At 44.6% G+C, this 15863-nt stretch overlaps 1 protein-coding gene across 15 annotated transcripts in view; it reads right to left on the bottom strand.

The window, feature by feature from the left end:
* The window catches only part of PMCA (plasma membrane calcium-transporting ATPase 3), a 376386-nt gene that overhangs the window by 11060 nt on the left and 349463 nt on the right, over positions 1–15863 (bottom strand). For 11 of the 15 annotated variants that reach the window (XM_075696508.1, XM_075696515.1, XM_075696518.1 and 8 more), the window contains one exon: positions 5016–11109. The exons of 2 other annotated variants lie outside the window; for them this stretch is intronic. In XM_075696508.1, the coding sequence (XP_075552623.1) occupies positions 10552–11109 (558 nt within the window). In that variant the 3' untranslated portion in view covers positions 5016–10551. Of the gene's footprint in view, positions 1–3032; positions 3102–5015; positions 11110–15863 lie in introns of those variants that run through there. 2 more of the 15 variants (XM_075696519.1, XM_075696521.1) reach the window with 1 other exon arrangement.

The raw sequence follows: 15863 nt of genomic DNA, 5'->3' as shown, positions 1-15863 counted from the left end.
GTTCCAAAGATTTTCTCTTGCGCATAAAATTTGTCAACATCACCAGCAACCAAGGTTCTGCTTTTGAGTCAAAGAGAAAATGCACAGTTCACAGTGATCATGAATAACCTGTCAGATGGTTCATGCTTTTCCCAGTGATCGTGAGACCCTGGCAGCCATAAGCTCATAAAAAGTGAGCTACCAAGCATTTGTGTTATCGCTCAAGCACCTTGGACCAACTTGTAAACCAACACTGAATGCAACATTTCCAGTGACATGCTGCATAACAAATGCAAGGTGTCAAAGCTCATGCTGGGTTGTAAAGTTGTTATGTACCATGTTATATTCATTACATTTTTCTTTTATTAATATGACAACTAGCAACTTTTCTTTGCCATTTAAGCATCATCTCCTCAGTGTCATCAGCATTACAAGTCTTGAGCACCTCAAGAAATCATGGTCATATTGCATTTCATTCCTGGGATGATAAAGAAGTTCTTGAATTCTGTGCTGCCCAAACACTGCACTTAAGTTTAAGTGTGCAGTGCAACTAGGTTAAGAACATCTTTCCAAATGTATTATGTGCTGTGTTGCGAGAAAACAAGCTAGGTTATCTAATGCTCTTGCAACAATGGTGTCCCACATGGTCACCATGCCCAAAAGAAAAAAAAAAAAAAAGATGAGTCTTTCATATGCTTCACATGAGTGCCAGTTTCGTTTACTAAATTGTCATTTAGGTGCAGGCTCTGTGTTACCATAGACTTACTGGACTTGCCAAAACATTTGAACGCTTCATCTGCCACAAATTACAACAGAATGAGTACTGTGATCATAAGAAAAAGAAAAAAAAAAGCGCTCCAGTCAGCATTCCCAACAACATGCAGCTATTGCACACAAGAGAACAAACAGCAAGGCTTAACGAGTTGAACAGGTCTGAGTAAATAGAATTTTTGTCAGTGTAAAGTGTGAGAATGGCCATGCTCGTGTTAACTGAGCAGACGTTGAGGCGGCGACATAGTTGTAGGTCAGAGGTATTCAAAGTGAAGCCCTTTCTAGTGCAAGCACCGAGGCACTCAGGTACTGCTCACAACAAAGTCATGCTTAAGAAAACCCAGTCACTTACCGGCAAGGCCACAGGCGACACTTTGAACACCCCTGCTCTAAACAACAAAACTACAACTTTGGCCTACGTGTCATTCATGTGCACAACACCGGCTGCCACTTTTTTTTGTTTTTATATATACACATTTCTTTTGTGATGCTGCTTTCTGTCCAACAAAGGAAATATGGAAATGAAACAAATGCTAACTGCTTGCCACGATCATTTACGCTCACATTTGCCATGAAGTATAAGACAAAAAAAAAAAAAAAAAAACACAGAAGGAACTCATTGGACACCAGTCGCTGAACAAAGCAATAAGGCAACAAAATGCAGCTACGCTACAAAAGAACACTACCACTCCCGTACTGTGCAGAACCAAGCTTAGAGAAGCAAATGCAAGCAGTTAGTACTTCACAACTAGACAGCCCATGGTAAAAATTAGGAGAAAAGCCACACAGCCCAAGTTCATCAAAGTTCATGCCAAACACAAACTTGCTAATGCAGGACAGATGTGGGTACCGCCAATTTTTGTTTGCTTGCAAATGGTGATGGGGGAGCACGAACCTAGGTTTAACCAATTTGATCATTGTTCAGAGAAGCACCCAGAGTCACCACTGCACTGATGTTAGCAAATTGTGAGGCAAAACATCGCTGAACTTAGGCTTGCGACGATATTCCGGCTCCAAACTTGAATGGCACACAAACAGAAAGCAAGCTTAAGGACAACCTGTGCTATGCATAGCCTTCCCTGTGCATTGTGGCTTGAATGAGACGAAAAGCACAGAAATGTATGCCTCTCGAAAAAATGCCTGCATGTCAATTATCAAATACTGTGTAGATAATAAAGCTAGGTGAACATGGCTCCTTTAGCAACTGAAGTCTGTTTGGTATTCAAATTTTGAAAATAATTTATTCAGTACTTAACACAGCAACTTCACTCTGCATTCTATCGTCTCCATGAAAAGCAGTTCATCCTCCTAAAATAGACAGTGCCACCATTTCTTCTGCTGAAACAAAATGTTTCACATGGTGTCCCTGGAGACTCACAATTCTGACATATTCTGAAGGAAACAGACAAGTACTGCATCTAAACATGGCACCAAATGAAATGTGCCAAGAAATTCTACCTTTATGTGAAATTCTATTGCAAATAAGAAAGCAATTGAACGGGAAAAGCTATTCATACCTTGCTCTCTTATCAGGGCAACATTTAGTGGGCGATAATTTCTGTCAACATAAGATGACACAATGGCCATTTTTTTTATAATTGATGGTTTATCGTAGGCCTGTTCATATTTCTGCAGTCCACGGCAATAGGTTCTACAAAATGCAAGGAGCTTCTTTAGCCTTAAAGCATGGTTATTTATTAGTGGCCCCGCTAGCAGCCATGTCAAAAAGTTGTGCATGTCACCACCGTGTTTACTGCATACCGCCAAGCCAAAATGCAGCAGGGAAGACGTCTAACAGCACTACACATCACATCAATAAAAAAATTTTCACTGTCACTGCACAAGAGATACTAACACCACCAGCGGCCAGAAACCAAACACTAGCTGACACATGCTGCTCAGTGACAGTCTACAAAAAAAAAAAAGAGAAGAAAAACATACAAATAAACCAAAAGGGGCTGATGTGCCTGGTTCCATAGGTGACTCATTCTAGCCTATACGAAATCAACGAATAGAGCCAGAGAAAAAGATGAGGCTAAAGAGATGACGCAGCAAGAATGAAAGGTGCCAATGAAGTAGTATAACTCGTAAACACCACACAGGAAATCACAGGCACATCCGCCGATACAAAGGGCAGTTAGTAGACATTGTGTCACTACATACAAATTAAGTACTACAGAGATAAAAAAGAATGTTTCAAAAAATTATAAATATGGACAACGCAGCAGGCACAAGGTGCAGGACAAAGAAAAAAGGGTTTCCAACAGCTGAAAGAGTCTTACAGCTTGATCTGTTGCACTCTTGCTGTAGGGAACTGGAATCAATCGATCCTGCAACTCTCCTCCAATCACCTTGGGAAATAGCATCGGGAGGGGGGTCAGTGTTAACCCAGCCAAAACGAGCTGACAGAGGCGCACTTTCGTTCAAACAACCCTTTGCAGAAAAAAAAAAAAAAAAGAACCCCACCCGTGGTGGTGGTCCTGGTGGCCATCCTTTGCCAACAATTTTGTGAGAAGAAAAAAAAAGGGGGGGGGGGGGGGGGGCGTTCTTTTGGTGTAAATCACCTATTGAGTTTATTTGCATTTAGAATCACTACGTCGACAGGTGCCATGTGCACCTTCGCAACACAATTTGTATGATCACCTCGTCATATGCAGAACATCGGTGCCAGAAAAACGCCTGCCAAGATGGCTTTCAGCCTCTCCAAAGACCAGCGTATTTCACATTTCTGTGAATCCGTATGCACTCCCCACAAACCTGCTGCTGAGTTCTCAGTGTCTATGGGAAGCAGAGTTTTTATCATTCCTGAGGCTCCAGTGGCTGTGCCGGCCAATGAAGTCAAGGGTGACAAGTTAAAGAAAAAATTTAATTAGGCATTCGCATAAACCTCCATGTTGCATGCCTTAGCGTTGCTTTTCACTTTGCAGATATACAAGTTTTTGTTATGCTGCATGCTATATATATATATATACACATTTTATTTTCACTTATAGCGATTCTACTGCGGGAACTATTGGCACAAGCTTAGCACATTATATAGTGGGTCATTCACATGTTCACAGTGAACTGATACCTAAATTAACAATGCTGATGTGAGTGATCATGCCTGGTTCACCATCATCCTCAAAGTTCACCAACCTATGTCAATTCTGTCACCAAATATAGCACTACCCAAGGCTACCGTCACTATTATGGTGCTAAAGCATGGCAGTGACTGTCCTTGTAATATAATAGACTGTGCAACAACAGCAAGCGAGCGATATATGAGGAGCAACTGTAACACATTCCGTAATAATGACCGCGGGCAGCCACAGGAGATCTGTAGAATAATGTTTGCCGGTTGCTTTAGTGATTGACTGGTTTGAACATCACATAATTATGGAGGAAAATTATGGAGTGCTTTCCAGGTAGGATACCTGTGCTGAAATCTCGGCTGGCAACTTGCCACAGTAAGTGACACTTCTTCATTACTGCTCCATCAGAGTATGGCTATCATGGCTGGGAACCAAATTCGCAACATTTTCCTCAGCAGCAAAGTGTTGCAAATGCCATTAATGTCATTCTGTGACATCAGAGGCAATAAAAAATATATCTGCATATATAAACAGGCTCTTGAGTCACCATGGTCACCATGGCAAGAGGTCCTTTAGCAGCACCAACAGAAAGATTGCAGCATTACAGGTCAGTAATGCAAGCAAAAACCAAACATGCATGGCCCTAACTCCACAGCTTGACAGTTGGTTTTTCTCGCATAGCAACTGCATTAAATCAGCTTACTATGATGCTAGACAGCAAGGCCTGCTGATATTTCATTTCTCTTAGTCACTATTACATTTCTCTGATGTCTTTAAGCCACTGGTAGGTTTCATCTTGCAAAGCTCACATTCAGTGGCTTACCTCCACATATGTTTTGCAATATATAGGAAGTTCAGATTTGAGAAAAAGAATACCTTCCCGTCACACAGTGACAGGAAGGAAAGAAGGACGGCCATTTATGTCAGTTTTCCAGGATCTCCAGTTTAATATACCGTTCTATTGTACCTCGTGTACAGAGCTGCACTTGATCACCTCTTTTGTACATCAGGTTTCCCTTTGCTTGTTTAACCACAGGAAAGAAAACAGAGAAACAAGGGCTTTCCTTCCACCATGTTCATTTTGCTCTTTGTCAGAGTGACACATTGGCTAGATTACAGCTCGTTACTCCATATTTACACTAAACGCAAGAAGTCTCACAAGAAAACCGTTTGTGAGAAATGCAGCAAGTCTCCCCCACACACAATAGAACAACTTTATAACAAGGCATCTGTAACAATCCACCAACGCGCCAATAACTCGTGTGAAGACTTGAACAGGCAGTCTGTTAGAGGTTTTGAAAATGATAATAACGGGAGTATTTGTAAAGAGCAAAATACCTGACTACACACAGCATCATACCTTGTGACCAGTTGCAATGAGCCCTTCATTAAAAAATATGTCGCATCTCGTAACGCCACCATACAGTAAGACACGTCCCAATGGACGCTCTTGCGCTCTCTCTCATAAAATTCACAGACTGACCAACCAACAAACAAACGTAAGTCCAAGTTTTGTGTGCTTTCTTGACGGGCAGTGAGACTAAAGAGTCAGAAATGGTTCCAAGCTCCCCATTCTTCTCCCAGAGCCACCACCACGGCAAAACAAAAAAACAAAGAAAAATAAAGATATCTTACAATGAATCTAAGGTATTGCTTCATATGCAAGAGCTTCTGCAAAAGACGAAGTTATTCTCACAAGTTCCTCTAAGTCTGTGTTCAAAAACACAAGCTAGCCAGCTATGGTATACTGCTTTGGCTACAAGAAGAAAGCTGCGCGCAAATCCCACCTGTCGCCGTTGCAAGCAGAATAGTGGTATCCCCCTTGTTCAAAGCTAAATGCCAGTTAACTGTGCATGCACATACTTCTCCAGTCACACAAGAGCATATAGATAATCGTGCGTAGGTTGGCGAGGCATGGGGTGTTGTGGTAGGGGCCATTGACGGGGGCTTGGTCAGGAAGAGAGCCCTACACTTTTAACCATTCACCAAAGTCAATTGACCTTTTGAGAAGCCATTTTTCTGCTTCCTTTAGCCACTTCACCACCCTTCCCGATAAACATTTCTCGTTTCTTTACTGACCTTTTCTCCCCACAACAACGTGCCGGTGCTGCGGGAATTCCGCAAAAGAGCAAAGTGGAAACAGAATATTTGTACTCATTTCTAAAGTTTACACTGGCCTGCCTACATGTCTATATTGTTTGTTCGTGCTCTGTGACCACCAAGATGCAAACACACATAGAATATCTTGAGGAAAAGATGATGAAGAAAAGAGACCCACAAGAACCCCATAAACGCGACCCCTCCTAAAGCATAGGTAAACGAGATGTGTGGCATTTGTCGGTCTCCGTGAACGTGCATACAAAAGCCACACGTGCCTGAACAGCAGCCATGATAACAATGGTGAAGGATAGGAGGGAACAAAGGCCAACATGATCGAGTAGGTATGGGCAGCATGGCAACTTTGCTTTGCTAACGATCATTGCCAAAAAAACTGCTCTGGCCCAACACCCAAAGTTACAGGAAGACTGGTACTTGATTCTTTCACTGCAAAGCCAATCACCCATACAAGACATTAGGGGGACATCCAGCGCATTCAACATAAAACTGACAAGAAGCCTTTCGTGGAGGAGGAACAAAATAAGCTTGTTCTGTTGCAACAATGTGTGCGACTCAAGGATGCAAGAATGACCTTGATGTCGAGCGCTAAAGCACTGTCATCCTTGCTGCTCCAGGCAAATGTGCTGCTATATATGTGGTCACTGATGGCAAAAAGTTAGGCACCTGCAAAAGAACTATGGATCAGGAAAGGCTCAAAGGACTCGTGTTTAATCGAGGGCAGTAGAGCTGCAAAGGCTAGCAGACTAGCGCTAGCACAGTGTGGCTCAACAGAGCTGTACAGCAATTAGGGTGCAGGCATGAGCACGCTAATAAGCTGTCCAAGTCGGGACTCAAATAATCAAGCATGACCAGTCACCAATGTTCCACAAACTGATGTCGACGGCTGGAACAGCACTGTCAATGGCCTTGCTCTTTCCTATCTGCAATTCCAAATGAAATTTGAGTGTTCCCGCTCAGTCTAGCCTTCCAATGTTTTCTAAGATCCGTGAACTTAAGCCTGCCCTCGATCTCTACGTAGCTAAGCCGCCTCAGTATAAACTATGCAGCAGCAGAAAGATGCACATAGTATTTTTGGCCCTGGCCGGTACTTTTATGGAACATCACTGCGGTGAAATGTAAAACCACTAAGAAATATGGATGCGCTATGCTTTGGTTCACAGTCCAAAGGAGCCTGACACTAAGTGCAGAAGGGAGTAAAAGAAAAGGACAGTCGAAGGACACTCACACTGACATGCAATAACATACCACGCGTCATGGCAGGAGACAATTCGCGCAAGTTGCATATCTGTCTCCTTGTCAGCACTTCCTGCCCACACTGCTGTGTCCACTGCTGCATGCCGAAAATGCATGACAAGGATTACACCCTACACAGAGCAGCATGAGCATTCGTGTGTAAAGGAAACAATGGCACCCTTTCTGTTGCACGCACAAGGTGCGCAAGAGTGTGCACATACCAGACGGCACCACCTACTACAAAGCTAGAAAAGTTTGAATGCAGGCTATGTGTGGTAAGTTCTCATCGCCCATTTCAATTTTTGTTCTTGCTCCCTCCAATGCTTGTTCACTTTCCCCACGTGAATGGTAGATACCTCGTTGGCAGAGAATTGCATCTCTGCAAAGAGCAGTATGAAGACAACAGATGCTATGTTAAACCAAGCAATAGGGATTGGTGTGTCTGGTCAATCGTGCCTCTGTGGGAGCTGCCTTAAGATCAGTGCATGAAAGCTATAGAGTCATTTCAGGGGTGCATGAAAGCTGGAGAGGGAGGCGAAAGGGAACACAAATTAAAAACAATGAATGCTTGAGTGGCATTCACAATAAAGGGCTCAAGCCACATGCATCTGGGAGGAAGCTTTCGTTTTCTCGCTTGTGTGTTTCATATTGCATTCGTTTCTTGAAACACCTCGTGGTCTGCGAGCAAAAACAGCCAGGGCCAGCCTATGCTGCTGGTGCCCAGCCTATGACCCCATAGCATAGCATGCAATGTTGGCTCACTTTGAAAGCAAAAAATAAAAAAATTAATTGAGAACGGCAAGTGGCAGCATCTTCAAGAGTATGACATCCTACAATTAGGATCAAAAAACAAAACAAAAACAAACAACTTCAATTCCACCTTTCAGCTGTTCTCTTTATCGTATTAGAAACACCTAAAAAGGGTTTGTCCTTTGCCACAAGAGGGCATAGGGGCTAGGAGTGGAGGAAAGTGATGAACAGCAACCAATGTAAAAGAATGAGAGAGATGCACTGTAAACGAGAACTGTGCTGCAAAAGAGGGGAGGGCCTCCACAGTGTCCGACGAATAGCGAGCGACACGCCCGCACACGTCTGTACATATGTGCAAACCTGACAGAGACTCGGTAGTAACACTGGAAAGATAAAAGAGGATAGGGTTCTTAGAGTGCACGTTTTGTGATGTGTGCGCGAAAATATCACACTTTTTGGGCGCCTTTGCACAAGGTCCAACATCCAACAAGAAACAACACGGTGGTTCCTCCGCAAAGCAAAACAGTATGGCATTGGCCTGGCCTAATGTCCAGGCACCCATATCGACAAGAAACAAGGCAAAGACAACATCAACTGCAGAATACTGGACTGAACAGATGACGAAGCTTCCGACCAGAAAAAATATGCGCAATAAGCAATGACCACACTAGCCAACACACGGTTATCAACAAGGAAAGGGAGAGGGTAAGGCAGGGAAGGTCTACCGAGAATAACATGCAAACACTCAAAATTTCACTGAATAATGTGTCCAAGGAAAACAATAAAAATCAGAGGAACTCCACATCCTGACTGTGTAAGCACTAAACACACAGGACTGCAGATAAATGAAATAACTATGTCCGGAGCACAGTTACAGGATAAACTTGGTGTTAGAGGCTACGGCAACGCTGGACCGATTGAAGTCGCTGCTATGATGTGCGCACTTTCTCCTTCGTCTTTTGTCAGGACACAGCAGCAGTCTGTGGAGACCAACCTGCTTCCTGGAGACTCGAGGCTGCACTGTTTCCTTTCACATGCATATGTCTGCTGTTCTCGTTGTAGAATTCTTGCAAAGGACCCTGGCTGGAGAGGCAGAGCCAGCGAGCAGGCAGAGACGCACACTCATGGGCTTCCCAGCCTGTATACAAGGGGGGCAAGTGGGCTGGACTGTCCTCATGGGGGAATGGTGGGATGGGAAGTGAAACTGGGGAAGGTGATTGGCAGTGCCTCCACCGACAGCAATAAATTGGCAGGTCGAGTGGTGGCAGTCAGTGGTGGGCCAGAGACCATGCCTTGCACCCCTGCTGCAGTGCTGGGCTTCACTCGGGGCACAGGAGACATCCCTCGAGGCCAGAGCTAACACCACAGAGCTTCACCTGCCCACAGACAGCTGTTGCCGAGAGAGACAATTGCGACCTACGAGTTCGCTTTATTTTTTAGCACGCAACCACATGACCACAGAGTCTCGTGGCAACGTTTGTGTATAAGAACTGCTGCTCTTGTCTACAATGCCACTACCTGAGTAAGCATATCCGGAAGTCGCCTATACTAGAGAGTATAGATGTATTGGAAAATTCCTTATAAATGTTGTAGCTAGGCTCTTAATTAAGAGTGTGGTAGATTTCTTTCCTTGGAATTTGCAGTAGTTACAACCATGGGGAAGGCTCAATGGAAAGTGCTCAAATATCTGCATAACGGTGCAGCTACACGGTGGAAAATGCAGGTATCGGCGGCTAAAACTTGTCGCTCACATTTCTCTATCAAATGGCAGCAACTGTGGACTGAAGTGCATATTACAATTATGCATGAAATGTACAGGCCTGTCAAATAACTTGATCCTTTCCTGCAGCTAAGACAATCGCGTGTCAAGAGCCAAAATTTTTCCAGGTTAAATTTGCAGCAAGCACTATAAGTGCTACAAGGGATGCGCAGGGAAAGCAAAAGCGCATCGCTAGATTCAACGCTCCTACACACAATGAGCTGCGGCAGTTCTGTGCAACTTGGCAGAGGCGGTTACCGATCGAGGCCATGGGGAAGCCACTGTCTAAAGGGAAAAGAATCAAGCACTTATGGTCGCATTTAAGTTGATGAAAAATGATGGACATGCCATAGCCTATGCTTCTCTGATGACACAGAGCTGACCTGCAACACCACAGGCCCATTTTGAGGAGCCGAGGGCCGTAAGCAGAGGCTCAGTTGTATAGTGCACTGAGAAAATGAAGTGCTTATGAAACCCGAGTGTAGAGGGTGGATGCACACTCACAAGCATTATCTCAAAGATAGGTCGGTCCTTGAGCGCAATACAGGAACACAGAAAACCGCAGCTGGCAATGCCCGTGGCCCTTATGAGCGAAGAGTCACCACCTTCTGTGGCATGCACTGCACTTAAGGGCATGCCTGCCCACCTCTTTTGGGTGGCCAAAGCAGAGCCTTCGATGTGTTGTTTTCTAAGGACGTGCCGGCTAGTCTGGCTGTATATGTCCTACACATGACGATGCACCAGTGGCCTCGAGTCAACTGTGCCACCGAGCATCGGCTCCAGCGCCCGCGCGAGAGCCTGGCTCTGAGTGGCGACATTGCCGTGCCAGAGACTGCTAGGTTGGAGGAGGGTAGGAGGGCCCTTCCATCAGATGCTTGTCTCGTGTAGCTTGCTCACGGGTGGCTCGGCCAGCAGGTTGTAGCCTTGCGTGAGAGGGTTTGAGAAGCTTGCTCGGTTGTTGTTGTCAGGTGCAGCGGCTGACGAAGAGGCCGATGTAGACGAGCTTGATGACGAGGCACTGAGCGGCGAGTGTGGAGTTGCCGGCGCCGACGAGTTGCTGCGCTCGGCCACGAGGGGGGCAAACTCCAGTGACGATGGCATGTGGTTGCCACTGTTCAGGCTAGGTCCCCGGCGTAAGAATAGCAGAGCTTCGCGGGCAGACGTAGCCCGGCCGTTGCCACCTCCTATGTGCTTGGGCGATGACACATCGGCAGCGGCCACCAGTCCTGCCGCTGAAGGAGGTGGCAGCAGCTGGTCACTCTGTGGCGAAGGGCTCTTGGCATCCTCATCGATGAAGCTGATGTCTGACATGGGCCGTGCTCCCCCTGGGTGGCTGCGGGAGCTGTGCAAGCTGTGCAGGCTATGAATGCTACGCTGGTCCTCCATGTCCTCCAGTGTGCTCTTAAATGCCTTCACTACCCGAAGCTGCATGGTCCACCAATCCACCAGTTTCGAACGTTTTGAGGGAGGGAGAGAGAATGGGGAAAGGAGGAAGAACAATGGCAAGAGAGAGGGGGAAGGAGGGCCAGGGGCAGGAAAGAAAAGGTGAAAGGAGAAAAAAATGACACCAAAAAATAAAAACCAGATGCACAAGTCACAATGGCAGGATTTATTGAAGCCACGTTCCAAGAGTTTTTTTTTTTTCCTCTGCGCATGACCAAGGAGCCTCCTCACTTGTTCCAGCTTCCTATTATTTTGGAACCAATAAAGACTCTTTCTGGTGAAGCAATGCCATAAAAACTGCAACTATACGCAAACAAAAGCAGTCTCTGTTGAAAGTACCGCGGAGCAAGTGGATGCCTTTTCTTGCAACAGATAGAGCAGTCCCCCCAAGGCTTAATGAAACCAAGAATAAAAGTGAACAGTCTGATTTCCACTTGGCATTCATACAGCACTGCTTAATGGGAAATGCTTTTATGTTCATCTTAGTAGTGAACAAGGCATTGCAACACTCAATATTTACCGTTACACATTCGTGTCGCCCACTGAAAGTCGCCCTTCTCAGGCAAACTATTTGAAATCCAGACACAGACAGCGAGTGTAGTATATACCTACTTGCAACGATAACACTAAGAACATTTTCAGGCTCCCCAAGCTCACGTGGCATGTGCGGAGAGGAAAAAAAAAAAAAGAAAAACGTGCTTCTACCCGCAAACGCAACAAGACCTTCTCTTCAGTACCTGACCATTTCCTCAAATGGCAGTGTTTCTGCAGTGTCGCTCATGCCTACAGCTGGTAGAGTGCAGCGTTAATTTTGTTAGGCAAGGAGAGAAACAAAAGAACGGACTACCATCACCAAGCAGGCAGAAGTCAAGCGAGTAAAAAGGGGAAAAGCAAACGTCTCTCTGTTGTTTTTTTTTCTCGCTCAGAACTCTGTGCCTACGGTGTCAGAAGCAAAGGCTGGATGCAAACAAATGAACTGAAAAGCACAAAAAGAGAGCGTGAGCAAAAAACAGTGAAGCAGCACTGTGGTATTTAAAGAAAAAAATATATGTATGGTAAGACAAACGTTTTGGCCACATGCGCCCCCTCTCTCAGTCATGGGAAAACCAAATAGACGACGAAGAAACAAAAAAAGAAACAAAACCAGTAAAGGAAAGCAACCACAATTTTCTGTCTCTTCACATGAGTGCAAATAAGCAGAAACAAGTGTTACACATCACACGGATAAGAAGCAAAATTGGTGATTGAAGAGACGAAAAATTGCTGATGTAGTATGTTTTCTCCGAGATCCAAGGTTGTCGGTTAGAGCTAGTAATAAAACAAGAAAAAAAAAAACGAAAGGCCACACAAGGGCCACATTCAGAAACAAGGCAAAGTTGAGCTAATAAAATCTAGAGGAAATAATTGTTCATTGTGATCAGTACTGAAGACATGTCAAAGATCAAAGCAAAATCAAAACAAATAAAACTAGATGTGCAGCACGCAAGCTTGGAAACATGTAACCAAGGAAGCTGTAATAGCAGCAGCAGTTAAGTGACAAAATAAAAGGTCAAAGAGAGAGAGAGAGAGTGAGAGTGAGAGCCGTGTTTAGTAATAGCACCAAGCATGCTTTTTTTTTTGTATTGAGAATGTGTGCCAGACAGGATGCAGTGGTTGTTGGTAGGTACACAGACTTGTCCCATGGCACTGGAGTAGTATATTGGCCTGTTGCACATGGCTGTGGTGGTATCAGGTTGGACAGCACGTGGAGACATAGACTTCTTTCCCCTCCCTGTGCCCTCCCTTTTTATTCCCTTTGTTCTAATTTTCTGCCCCCACTAATTGCTCCCTCGATGGTGCTTTAGAGCCCTTGGCAGTCTTTGCATGTATTAGGTACTGTGATCACCATGTTGTCCCCATCTAGCCCAAAAGAAGGCATCAGAGCAACTGGGAGGAGTTTGTGCCATGTTAATGAACTGTATGTGTTGGCATAGACCAGTAAGTATCGTCAGTCGGGTAAGTAGGGTGTTGTCACATGACACGTCGGCAGTGTTCCCTGCGCCTACAAGCAGCGAGAAAGCAAACAAACAACGAAATGAAAAAAGGAAGAACAGAAAGTATGGTAACAGTGTTGCTAGCGTAGAATGACAGAAGTTATAAAAAGAGAGAACACAGACAGAACTGCCCACGCAGCCACTCGGGTCCAGGGAAAGGTCACCGGAGTAGTTGTGGGAGCAACAGGGTATGTAATACATGTGCCTCAGAGTACTACGACATTGACATGGTGGAGCAGGGTCCCTCGAAAAGCAACAACATGAATATTTAAGAAAAGAAGGAGCAGAAATCACCTGTCATTTATCACCATGTTTCAATGCATTAAACCACTTCAATAAAAAAGGCATGGCAATGCAACCAGTACCGAATGCCAAATGAGAAAAAAAAAAAGGATCTGGCACAAAGGCAAACTAAACTGCAAGTCTGCGTAATGGAGACAATTCAGTAATAAAGCTAACACTCACTCATAATGAGTTCAAAGCTTTTAGGAAATGACTTACAAGACCATGACCACTGAACGGTCATGCAAGCTTGAACAAAATGTCCTTGGTGGAGCTCTTTTAATACCACCTACACTAAACCTTTTGTAGGCATGCAGTCTCCTTATGTAGAACAGTGTAGTGCATAAGTCAAACCATCTTTAAACCAAAAGCGTCTGAGCGAAATCATGCATTTCCAATAATGTGAGCCTGGACCTGCAAAGTCAATTAGCTCTTTTTTTCTTAAGAGCAATGTGAGGTATTATGTATGTCTATACATACCCTTACAGTCTATATGCTACTGGTCTGAGGTTCTTTTAAGCACAACCTCAGATACATCCACATTATTATGGCAACATTAAACATTTTATTTTCAAGCATTATTATGTGCTTTAGTAATGTTCTGTGCGGCTGATAGATTGCAACAGTATTAAGTAAGAAATTTTGGCATTCAGTCCAGAACTAGCTACTATGGCTTACCAACTCCCAAAAATACAAGAGAAACTGGAAGCATAAATCTTTGTCGCAAACCAACAAGTTGCTTAAAATTTGGCCGTTGCTCTTTAGAAATAACAAACAAGTAGGTGAGCTATGCGCTGCATGTTTGAAAACATGAAATAAGAAGCCTGCTCCACCATCACACAAGGATTAATATAAATTAAGATTAATAAACATTTTGCGCTTTACAAAATGGCATCAGAGGCACAAAATAAAAAACTAAAAAAAGATGTTAATCTCGTCTCTGTATGTCAGTGTGAGGAAATGGTCAGGAGCGAATTTGGAAGGGCTGTGCTTCTAAGAATCTAAAGACAACAATAATAATTTAAAAAAAAGTGAAAATGAGCGGGAGGGTTTGTGTATGAAATATGTAACGAAACTAGGCCTGCAAACTCAAAATAGGTGGGAATGCACAGTTCTGCACTGAGGACATGCTGAAAGGCAGGAAACTACAGAAGAGAAAAAAGAAAGGGAAAGAGGTGGTATGTACAAAGTTTTGGGCAACAAGACATTTGTGGACAGAGGCAAGGCAAAGGAGGCAGAGGTAAGGTAGGCAGACGGACGAGGGCGTGACATAGGACAGCACTGCCGCAGTCTGAAATCCCGATAGTCAGAATTAGCTTCTCTTCAAGAGCTTGTCTTGAGGACTGCGCAAGGATGCAAGAAACTTTTAAGGTTCACACAGCCCCAAAGGTTTAAATTTCAACAAACTTTCAATCCACTGGCTGCCGAAAACTGTCCTCTTCAACTGTCGCCCTAAGGGGAGAGCGCAGAAAGCTACATTTTAATTCCTTTGCTCAGCTCTTCAAAGTCTCTTCTTTGGCACATCTTCACAGTCTCTTCACCGGAATGTATATGTATTTTTCCGTCTCTTCAAAGAAGCCTTTCCTCACCATGAAGTGCGGACATGGCCTCTCTGTTGTTGCCGATGGTGGTGCATAAAACGTGACTTCTCAGTGGAACCTTGAAATGGCTCCACCTTTTAAAGCCTTCCAAGTGCAAATCAGTAAACTGTCAGAAGCTTGCAGTCTTTCCGACACTGCAGCATAAATGCACGAGACCCCTGCCTATCCAGAGTGGAAGCTCAGGTATAAGTGAAAACCACAAGTGCGGGAAAGGAAGGCAAGGAAGGAAGGAAACCGACCAAAGGAAGGGAAGCAAAATGCACAGAGGGACCATTAGCCTAGAATATAGTGGCAACACTGTAGTAGAAAGAAAAAATAAACAGAGGTCAGGAAGACGAGTGATGTCTGCAGTGCGGTAGAAGGCAGGAAGGGAACAACGAAGTGCGGGACCCGTGGGGGTGGCAATAAAGGGTGTCGAATGAAGGAGAGATCCTGATAGAGAGAGAAAGAGAGAAAGATAGCGCGAATGTTCCCCGCCAACCGTCCACTCAACCCCCCGTTTCTTCAACTGACATCAAAAGAAATGAATGTCGCGAGCAGCAGACGTGCTGGTGGAGCCTTTCCGCCCAAAGAGACTCCACCGCCGATGGTCAATGGTGATGGTAAAAAGTAGCGGGGAAACCTGACTTTGGTGAAGTAAGAAAGGGGGCAAAAAAAAAGAAGTAAATATGTCATAAACTTTGTGCACACACATACCCCACCACTGTGAGATGTGCGCTCACAAAGAATGAGCAGAAGTAGCACACACATCCCCACGTGACAGGGCCACCTGACTTGTAAACGGCACTGACTGGCCATGGCACACCATACAGACATTAAC

The sequence above is a fragment of the Dermacentor variabilis genome, chromosome 6 (assembly GCF_050947875.1).
Source record: "Dermacentor variabilis isolate Ectoservices chromosome 6, ASM5094787v1, whole genome shotgun sequence".
NCBI lineage: Eukaryota > Metazoa > Arthropoda > Arachnida > Ixodida > Ixodidae > Dermacentor > Dermacentor variabilis.
This window is presented reverse-complemented; position numbering and strand designations above follow the sequence as displayed.